This window comes from Gavialis gangeticus, unplaced genomic scaffold, assembly GCF_001723915.1.
Source record: "Gavialis gangeticus isolate Ggan-Ray unplaced genomic scaffold, GavGan_comp1, whole genome shotgun sequence".
Classification (NCBI taxonomy): domain Eukaryota; kingdom Metazoa; phylum Chordata; order Crocodylia; family Gavialidae; genus Gavialis; species Gavialis gangeticus.
In genome coordinates, this window is record NW_017728992.1 from 181,996,525 (window position 1) to 182,007,833 (window position 11,309).

Sequence of the window (11,309 nt, forward strand, 5' to 3'; positions counted from 1 at the left end):
GGAGCTGTGCAGTATGGGAGAAGGAAAGGGGTGGGTGGGAAGGGGCAGGAGCCTGCTGTGGGTCTGACTGGGTTTGACCTGGGTTCAGGGCCAGAGTCACAGCTACAGCAGCTGCCTGCTCCTCCCCTCTGGTTTGTATGTGATTGCGGGGGGGAACATCTTATATGGTAAATACGGTATTGTATGACATACACTTTTTTATCACCTTAACACCTTTATAATGAAGTAGAAAAACCTTTTCAGTTGCACAGAGATAACAGAATTTTTTAACCAATTCTTTACGCTGCATGAAAGCAATTTGGAATCACAGCTTTCAAATATAAAGCACTACATCTAGTAATTCATGATATATCCATTACTAAATGATGGTATCATTAATGTTGCTGAAAATCCAGAAAAAAAATAAACAGATATGATTTTTTTATAGTAAGATACAATGTTTTCTAACTTAAAAGGTTTAAAAAATGTTGGGGGGGGACACACACAAATACAATGCTTTCAGAACCAGAGAATTTACGAAATATTGGTACAGAACCAGTGATCAGAACAATAGATTCTGACATCTAATTTAATTTGTAATTAAGAAATTTATTTATGAACAACCAGGTGATAGCCTGGGATTTGTAGTATTCTAATGAAAAATATGTTTTTATATGCATAAACTACCTTTCATTTTCTACATCATTTCTTTATTTTTCATGAACAGTTTGCTTTCCAGTTGGGAGTTCTTTAGTTACTGACCCTGATTCAGGAAGGTTCCTAAGCACATATGTAACTTAACCAGCTTCAGTTTTTGAACCCTCAGAATGGTTAAGCACTGAGACTATTACTTAGAGTGTCTGTAGAATCTCAATCACTGGAAGTTTTTAAATATAAAGTAGATAACGATCATTTGGGATGATTGATGCTCAGATGATCCTGCCTTGAGTATGAGGTTGGAGTAGATGATCTTTCAAGTTCCCTTCCTATTTTATATGATTCCAGTGCATGAATATTATCTTTGAAGTCTCATCAAGCAGCTTCCTAAACCAGGGCCTCTGTGATGTCCAGTAAAGCTGTTCGCTATTTGGGGATAATGAAACTTTCTGTCCAATTCACTCATGCATTATGGAGTCGGTGAAGTTGCTCATGTTCATAACAGCTACCCGTGTAAGGGTTTGTAGCTTTGGGATCCATTTCATATAATGCTATTTCATGGATTTGGAACAAACTTTCTTGTCCACCTAATTATAGAAACATTATGGGTGAAATTCCTATGGGCACAGAGCACTGACAACAGTTGTGTGTCACTTCCTCCCACGTAAAGAGTATATTGAGATTCTAAATGAACCTTGACTTGTGTGTAGCGTGTCATGACTTTGCACAATGGGCAAATTCACCCCTATGGGCGTGTATGCTTTAGAAGAACAAAAATCTTCCTTTTATAATAAAGTAAAATGTCAATTGCCTTCTAAAATAAAATTAAGCAGAGTTGACAAGTGTAATTTCTAAGAACTGGCTTGATTAATTTGTGTATATTTCTCTTACCTAGGGCCTGCCTGGCAAAGATGGACCCATGGGATCACAAGGTCCTCCTGGGCCAGTGGTAAGTACTGTCCATGTGAATGTGGGATTTATTACTGTATATGTCAAAAGGTCTCTTCAGAATGTCAGTATCAGTATTTGCTAGGGTTAAGTAGCCAGTTGCCCTCAAGGAAAGGTTTTTGATTAATCCCAGGTTTGTTAGAGAACTGATTATGCTATGCCAATGGTTTCAGTTCTTTCTTTGAGGGAAGATGACCCTTCTGGCAACAGGAGATGGAGTTTCTCAATGAAATCTAACAGTTTTTGCTGCTTGAAACAGCTGCATTACATAAGACGACTTATACTTCTTAGCCTTGAAATGAGACCTAAAATCTATTATTGTAGGAAATTCCAGTCTGGACTTGTTTGCTGAAGTGAGTGATGATCAGAGTTCATTGACGTTGGTTGTGCCGCTGAAGGTATATGAAATGCATTCAAACATTTCAGAAAATAATCAAGAAATAACGTAGGGAAAGAGTATGTCCTCAAATGACTTCAATGGGAATAATATTTTTATATCCTTATAGTTCTTAGTAGTACAATTCTGTCTCTGCAAGGCAGTGTAACCCATTTTTTTTATAAATCGGACAGAAATTAAGCTCTGTAGTTTCTGTTCAGATAAGAAATTAATGATGGAGTCCAGTTTCTTCAATGCAGTCTTGCTTTTTTCGATAAAGGACGTACAACATTATGTTTCCTTGAAGACAGGAGAATTCTAAAAAAGGGATATAGTTTCTTTTCTCATAGTTCCACGCTTCTTTCCACCAGCATTTACCCTAAAGCAGGGGTGGGCAATTATTTCAGGTGGAGGGCTGTTTAACAAGTTTGAGCTGTCGAGGCCCTCGTGGGTAGTCCCGTGCCTTGACAGTTGCCCAACCCCCTTGTTGCCATCTTGGGACTGGAAGTCCCACCCCCTAACCCCTGATCTTTACCACCAGTCCTTCCCCTTGCTCCCCGTAAATACTCCTTTTGGGAGAGGGGGGATTGCCATCTTCGAACCTGAAAAAACCCAAATCATACATTAAAAGTCCAACACCTACTATAAAATATTTTAATTTTATTATGAATTTCTATAAATGTTTTGTCCTGATTTGTGTTTGCATAGTGTATATAGAGGTGATTGCATAATCACCTTACAATAGCCCTATGTGGAAGCTGCACGCTGTCCAGGCTGGGCCCTTCTGCCCATAAGGGTGGGAGTGAAGTGCAGTAGGGTATGTTTGGAGTCATGTGTATATGTGGGCACCTCACTTTCAGCCTTGTGGGCAGAAGGGCTGGGTGGGGCACAATTTGTTGGTGGGCACGGCACAACTTTTTGGTGGGTACTGTGGGCCAGATGAAAGTGCTTGGTGGGCCGGATCCGGCCTGCGGGCCATATTTTGCCCACTTCTGCCCTAAAAGCTCTCTCTTTCCAAGCTTTTTCTTAGGTTTACATTCCTGAGATTTCTCATGCTTCTGCACTGACTTTTATGTCAGGTGTTTTCAGGTGATTTTGATGTTCTTAGCCTTTGTTTGTTATATCAGTGCCCTGGAAAACACTTTAGATAATGTGTTTATCTACTTCCCTATCTTGCATTTACACTGTGTGATGCAAGTCCCTATCTTGCATTTATTCTAATCCTCGAGCAGGGGTTTTATTTTGTTCTGGGTATCACTACATTAGGGGGCATTTAATTATTCTCTTATTTACCCTGAATGGAAGGCAGCCATCTTATTCAACAACTCTAGTCAGATGGTGTGATTGCCCAACCCGTAAATATTCTCTAGAAACCAGATTCCGGCCGCCTTACTTATATTGGACATGTAGGTCACATGACATCAGTGAACCTGGTGCCAGGCTTGATAGTTGATATTCACATTGAAGAGGATTGAAGATCTGTTAGCATTTAAGAGTCATTCTGTAAATGGATGGAGAGCAGTTCAGAAGTTTCTACATCACTGGGGGCAAAGGTCCAAGCTAGAAGCCTGGGCCTCCTCTTCAGGGCATATCTTTTATTGGACCAACATCATGGCCACAACCACACTCAACACTCCTTCTCCAGGGAAGCAGTCACTGAGCCCCAGTCTTCCAGCTTGGGTTTATTTGGGGGGGGAGGGTCCCACCTCTCTCCCTCTCTTTCTCTTGGCTGTCCACAGGGACAATTTAAAAAGAAACCCCAGGGAGAATACTGGATAAACCCTAACCTGTGCTTGGTACTTTTGACCCCCAGTGACGTAGAATCTGGTTTCTAGAGCACTAGATTGGGAAGTGAGAGAGAGAAATTCAAATCACCCCCCTCTGTGTGAAGGGAACTTAGAACCTCTGTTTCTTCAATGAGTACGTTGACTACTCAGCTACTGGGACTAAAAGGCCCCTCCCCTCCTCCTCCTTTCCCTCTGATGTCTAGCTGGTTTCTGGCTGGCTTCCTTTTCCATACTTACATGCACTTACTGATCCAGGATGGGTATGCTTACATAACTGTGGAGCTGCCTAGCTAGTGCATAACCTACTATGTTTGATCAGGCTATGTGTGTATGTCTATGAGGCTACAGGTCAGGAATTGCAACCAAAGGCCACTTACACAGCTAGAAAACTGCTATTAAAGAACACCAGGGTTAAGTACAGAAAGTGAAAAAGCCCAAAGCTGAACCAGTTCAATCTTCACAGGTTAGTCTAAGTCATGTAGATTGAACCGATAAGCAAGTGGACAGACATTCACTTTTGATTCCAGAAATGCAGCCACATGCCTGCAGTGGCCCAGGCCAGAAGCCAGGGGATACTGGAGCAAGCTTCTTTGTTTGGCTGGAGCGGACAGCCTGGACCAAGGCTAGCCCACCCACCCTGCAAGGAGGGGTTTGAGGGGCAGGTGTAAAGCATTCTGGGATACTGGGTGACTGTAAGTTAACATGAATCTGGAGGGGATCTAGGACAGAAGTTCAATAAACTGATTTAACCTAAATCAGTTAAATGTGATACTACATCCATCCATGTTTCTTAAATTAGTTTTGGCCATTTTGAAAGCAGTTTATGTGCACTGAACTTCTGTTGTGTTACAAATTTGAACTGGTTACCAGTCACTTATACTGGCTTCTGTGTAATTTCTGTCTCTAGCCAAAGTGACATAGAATTCTATCAGTGCATGTTTGGCTAATTAAAGGCTTATGACATCAAAAAAAATGCAGAGTCATTTTTAACAGCCTTTAACAACACAGTCATATTTTAACAAACTTTGCAGTAGCAGGAAGACATTGGCCCCCATGGTTCCCCTACTTTGCCTGTGGCAGGTTAGGGTGTTACATCTTGTGATTATGTTGGGGTTGACCTGTGTAGTTTTGCTGATAGGTTTGACAGTGGATTTGCATAGGATGGTTTGGATAGAGAGGATCCTACCTCATGTAGGGTGTTGGACTAGATGACCTAAGTAGGTCCCTTCCACCCCTGCTTTTTTATGGTTCTATGAGTTAAAGTACTATAATACTTTACTGGGAATGGTCAGAACAAGGAAATAACATATTCTCTATATGCTACCTAAAAAAATAAAATACTCAGAATATATAAACCCACCTACAACTTCCTAGTTTTTATTCTTCATACTTTGACTGTGAGCTAGTATCATTACTACTTCTGGGTCCTACAGGAGAAAAAAACACAGTTAAAATGACCATAAAAGTTTTATTAAGTTTGACAAAAGCAAGGAAACTGTGACTTAAGACTCCTATTATAGCAACGCAAAGGTTCCTCCTGGAATTCATTTGAGTATTTCACTTTTATAAAAATGAATAGACTCCTAAGATGTGAGAAAAGTATGTGGATTAGATTGTCTCCATGTCAGTTTAGCAGTCAGTTGGCTAGAACTGGCTATGGACTGTACCCGGACCTTACAGAGTAGGCAGGAGTCCATATGAGAATCCATGAGTAAAGAAAACATGGTACGTTAAGGTGAACTTAACCCATTTGGGAAATAAGAACTTGGGACACTTATATGAGTGTAAATCTTCTGCTAAGTTCCAAGGAAGTCCCTGCATGGTAAATCAGATGTGGTTACACTGTATATAGAGAGGTGTGGTGAGGCCTGAGTGTGTATGAAAAGGGATAAATCATCCACTGCTGTAGATCCCTACCCTATCCAGCCCAGCAGATTGCCTTGGCTTGTGCACTGCATCCCCACATCTGCTTACCATTCTGGAGGGAACATTCCTTCTCCTCTGCAGCAGCTGGCTTGGCTGTTCAACACCACTTGACCCTGAGACCTTCCAGTCCATATGCTGATTCAGGCTTGTAGAATTAGGCCTTTTATTACTTAGTCAAATGATGTAACTGCACATTGAAAAAGAATGTTTGTAGCTGGATAGCAATAAAACTAAAGGACATACATCTAGATAGCATAAATCTAAATAAATTAATACTGCTTAGTGCTTACCTAGTGCTTTATATATTCAAAGCATTTGTTGACTTTATCTAACTATTAGATTAATGAATATGCATCACTGTGAAAAGTTCGTCTAGAATAACAATGCTATTTTTTGTTTTCCCTTCCATAGAGTGTCCAAAATGTGCATAGTAATAGATTGAGTTTGTATTTTAACTCCATGAGGCACTGAGGAGTGAAGCAATCAGCTGGCAGCCTTAATTCATTTGTTGAGTGAGTCAATTCACTGATCTTAGTGAAGATGGCTAATCCAGATTTATATTGTCTATATTTCAGTGGTGGTTTAAAAAGAAAGAAGGGAAACAAACACCTATTGTGTTTGCTTCTCCTATTGTGGTCATCAAATTGGTTGTGTGGGACCTGAGTTAAATTCAGCCCCAAGGTCAAAGAATTCTAATCATGTGCTTACTTTCTGTGTAGACCTCTTGCTTTTAAAATTTCAAGGGCACCACTGGGCAACTACTGTAGCTGAGATTCAAACTCTTGTCATGCAAAAAAAAAAAAAAGTTCCATCATTTGAGTATTTCTGTCAGCAGGAAAAGCACTGTTGTTGAGCGTCAATATTAAACAATAAGTCAGTAAGTATTGCTTCTTCTTTCTCCACTTAGGGAATACCTGGTGCTCCAGGTGTTCCAGGTGTTACTGGAAACCCTGGGCCTCAAGGTGATGTTGGACCTCCTGTAAGTAAAATGTCTTCTTTTTGTATATCTGCAGTCTGCCATAGGTCCTAACTGCTGCTGAGATCATTACAAAGAGCTACACAACACTTAAAAAGTATCATCCATTTGCTCATGAAGCTCTTGCAAACAAAACCCATGAGTTGCTTCTCCATCGCCCCCCTAACTTCCTTCAACTTAGATTGTGATCTTACTTTAAATATTTTGCAGAAATAAGTACCTAGATATATCAAGGAAAGATGCAGTTAAACAAGCAGGTTAAAAAGTGTGGGATGTGAAATCATATTCTGAATGTAGTTGTTTCTTTCCTTTCCATCTGAAGATATCCTGGGGAAAAGAAAATACACTGTTTATTATTTTGACTGCTTTCCACAAAGACACCACTATATCTGAGTGGTCTGATGTTATTTATCCTGGTGAACTAGTGTTTCACTAATTCAGTACGATGGAATTAGTTCAGCTGCTCATTTCTTATTTGCAGGGGTATACCTGAGATCAGAACCAGGCTCTCTTTAAAATGTAATTGCGGGATTCAGCAACAGGAAGTTTTGCCATTGACTTAAGAAAGACCATAATTAGGCCTTTTATTTTATTCAGGAGAGGATCTAATGCTAAGTTTTGATTTCAGATTTTCACATTTTATGCATCATTTAAGTTAAAAAAATCAGACTATAAAATGTGTGTGCATATCACACAATAGGTACAGATTTGGAAGATTTACTTCTTTGTAATAATTTCACTAATGTTAAATATCATATTACACAGATTTTCTTCTGTGTAATAAATGGCTAAGTTATCCCTCTTCTGTGTAACAGTTTAGCTGATATTTTGTTGGTGTTGTTTTGTATTTGTAATTTAATATTTGAATGCTTGCTTACTTGGGTTGCCAGGTTAAAACAAATTCCACATATTTTGATAAACTTTTTGTTTTATTTAGTAAGTATCTGAATCTGACCATGTCCAGCTGCACCTCTGACTTGATTTGCAGAGCAGAAAATATTTTTTCCACCACTTCAGTTTTTTTTATTTCAAATGCAGGGGTCACTTTAGTTGTTTTTATTAACCTAAGTGATAGAAATTTTTGTCTAAATGGTACTAAAGACATTGAAGATAAAATATGAGCCAAGATAACAACCTAACACTATATTCCAATGTAATAATCTGGTAGCCATTGAAGAGATTTGGCAAATCTGGAGTTTATTATTGTCAGTGAATAACATGCTTAATCTTCAGTTCCAGCCTATTTACATGTTCCAGACGTTTGATTAAATTTTTCAAACTTGCACTTACTCCTATGGATCGAAATTTGTGAGTGCCTGAAGCCTTATCAATTCTGGAAAAAAGAGGCTGGAGGGGTGAACAAGGACAGAAAATTAAGGGCTGTATCTACCAGGAAATACTGAAGGAGCATGCATGAAAGTAGGAATGTTTTAACCATGTGGCCAATTCATTTGTCCATACTGGTCAATAGTGTAATTGGAGTGGTGGGGGGGAGGAGGGGGACACCACCACCCCCTCTGCCGTGGCAGCTGGCACTGAGCCCTAGAGAGGGATGCCAAGTACTAGGGGAGGGTAAGATGGTGGTCAATCTACCTATGCTCAGACTCAGACCTTGGCTGCTGCTGCTGTGTCCCCACACCCATCCCCTGTGGCCGAGTGGCACAGGACCGTTCCTGCTGCAGCAAAGACTTAGAGTAAGAGTGGTATTTATTTTGGTGGGAGGGCCATTTAACGAGTTTTGGTGAGCTGTTGAGGGCCATACACACACAATTAAAGGTGAAGATCCCATTTTAACAAATTATAGATAAAAAAGAAACCATATGCTAAAAATCAAATATCTACTATCAAATATTTTAATTTTATTTCAAAAAATATTTTTTGTTCTGATTTGTGTTTTTTTTTGAGTAGTGTATATCAAGATGATTGCATAATAGCTCAAAATAAAGTCTATGTACCAAGCGAACCAAAACCAACCTGCAGGACACTCAGTAAAGATAGGATGCCTCCACCCTCAGCAGTGCCCTGCCACCACCCAGCCACCCCTCAAATCACAAGGGAGCTCCTGCCTCAGCCTGCACTCTGTCATGCCCCACAAGAACTGCCTGCACCCCAAACCTATTTGCCAGCCCACACCTTCCCATCCACATTTGTCCCCACAAAACCTGGGGAAGCCCTGCAGCCATCTACAACCTTCTAGCTCCCTGCCAGGGCCATGCAGGTTGCTCCCACCCCCAGCCCAAGGGTTCTCCAGCCCCAGGTGGAGTCCCAGCCACAGCCCCAGGATAGTAGGGGCAGCCTCATCTGGGTGGGTGGGATAAGGGCCGTCCTGGTTGCTGCCAGGAGGTAACAGGTAGCTGGGCTGGCTTGCAGCACTGCACAGGCAAAGGTGGGGCAGAACTGGGGTTTTACCTGCTGGAAGGTGCTGGGGAAGCTCCACTGTGTCTGGGTATAGATGTGGAGTGCCCACCACACAGTCCTAGCACCTGGGGCAACTCACACCATCTCTCAGACGTAGACAGGCAGGGTGTCACCAGTCTAGCCCAAATGGGGGTGCCAGGCCCGAGTGCAGCTTGCCCAGGGCCTGCTGCATGGAGCTGGGCAGGTAGGCAAGGCTGCTTCCACCCAGCATCTCCTGCAGCACTGGAACTGCCAGGACCCAAGATTGACTTGTCTAGGGTCTGCTGTGTTGTGCCAGGTGGGCGGGCAGGCAGGGCTGCTTCCATCCAGTGTCCCCCGTGGTGCCAGCAGAGGCTGGAGCCAGAGCCACTGCCTGCCCATGGGCCAGATAGAATCAGTTGGTAGGATGGATATGGCCTGTGGGCTGTATTTTTCCCACCTCTGACTTAGAGGGAGGGTGCCATTCTGATGTCCCATTTAATTCAGAGCTCCAGCATACTTGGAGATAGGGCTGTCGGAAGTCTCTGGGGTAGAGTCAGCGGAGAGAGCAACAAGGCTAATGTTGTGTGGAGGTCTTCCGTAGACCACCAGACGAGGAGGATGTGATGGATGAGGCTTTCTTCAAACAGCTAGGAGAAGTATCCTGATCACAGGCCCTGATTCTCATGGGGGACTTCAGTTACCCTGACATCTGCTGGGAGGGCAATACAGCAGTGTGCAGGTAATCCAGGAAGTTTTTGGAGAGTGTGGGGGACAACTTCCTGGTGCAGGTGCTGCAGCAGCTGCCTTAGGGAGGAGTATAAGAATATTGCTTGGGCATGCAGGAAGGCCAAAGTGCAGTTGGAGTTGCAGCTAGCAAGGGATTTGAAGGGTAACAAGAAGGGTTGCTACAAGTATGTCAGTAACAAGACAAAGATCAGGGAAAGTGTGGGTCCCTTACTGAATGGGGGAGGCAACGTTGTGATAGAGCATGTATAAAAGGCTGAGGTACTCAGTGCCTTTTTCACTTGAGTTTTCAGGCAAGGTCAGCTTCTAGGCTTCTGTTCCTGGCAGCACAGTTTGGGGAGGAGGTGAGCAGCCAACAGTGGCAAAAGAACGGGCTAGGGATTATTTAGAAAAGCTGGGTGTATACAAGTCCATGAGGCTGGATGGGATGCACCCGAGGGTGCTGAGGGAGTTGGCTTATGTGATCCCAGAGCCACTGGCCATCATCTTTGAAAACTCATGGCAATTGGGAGAGGTCCCAGATTATTGAAAAAAGGCAAACATAGTGCCCATATTTAAGAAATGGAAAAAGGAGGATCCCAGGAGCTACAGACCAATCAGCCTCAACTAAGTCCATGGAAAAATCATGGAGCAGATCCTCAATAAATCCATTCCTAAGCACTTGGAGCAGAAGAAGGTGATTAGGAACAGTCAGTGTGGATTCACCAAGGGCAAGTCATGCCTGACCAACGTTATTGCTTTCTGTGATGATGCGACTGGCTCTGTGGATGTGGGGAGACCAGTGGATGTGGTATGCCATGATTTTAGCAAGGCTTTTGATATGGTCTACCACAATATTTTCACAGGCAAGCTAAGGAGGTATGGGCTAGATGAATGGACTGTAAAGTGGATAGAAAACTGGCTGGAGCATCGTGCTCAAAGGGTAGTAATCAATGGCTCTGTCTAGTTGGCAGCTGGTATCAAGTGGAGTGCCCCAGTGGTTGGTACTGGGGCTGGTGTTGTTCAATATCTTCATCAACAACCTGGAAGGATGGCATAGAGTCTACCCTCAGCAAGTTTGCAGATGAAGGGAGTAGTAGATATGCTGGAGTGTAGGGCTAGGATTCAGAGTAATCTAGACAAATTAGAGGATTGGGCTAAAAGAAATCTCATGAGATTCAACAAGGACAAGTGCAACGTCCTGTGCTTAGGATGGAACAATCCCACGCACCAGTTCAGGCTGGGGCTGACTGCCTGGGCAGCAGCTCTGCAGAAAAGGACCTGGGGGTTACAGTGGACAATAAGCTGAATATGAGCCAACAGTGTACCCTTGTTGCAAAGAAGACTAATGGCATACTGGGCTGCATTGGTAGAAGCGTTGCCAGCAGATTAAGGGAAGTGATTATTCCCCTCTATTCAGCACGGGTGGGGCTACATCTGAAGTACTGTGTTCAGTTTTGGGCTCTGTACTAGAAAAAGGATGTGGACAAATTGGGAAGAGTCCAGTGGAGGGCAGTGAAAATGGTGAGGGGGCTGGGGGACATGACTTCTGAGGAGA

The 11,309-nt window shown here is 42.7% G+C and overlaps 1 protein-coding gene across 3 annotated transcripts in view; it reads left to right on the forward strand.

Moving 5' to 3' along the window:
- Positions 1–11,309, forward strand: part of COL14A1 (collagen type XIV alpha 1 chain) — a 266,741-nt gene that overhangs the window by 228,508 nt on the left and 26,924 nt on the right. For all 3 annotated transcript variants that reach the window (XM_019528109.1, XM_019528108.1, XM_019528110.1), the window contains 2 exons: positions 1,532–1,585; positions 6,581–6,652. In XM_019528109.1, the coding sequence (XP_019383654.1) occupies positions 1,532–1,585; positions 6,581–6,652 (126 nt within the window). The remainder of the gene's footprint in view (positions 1–1,531; positions 1,586–6,580; positions 6,653–11,309) is intronic.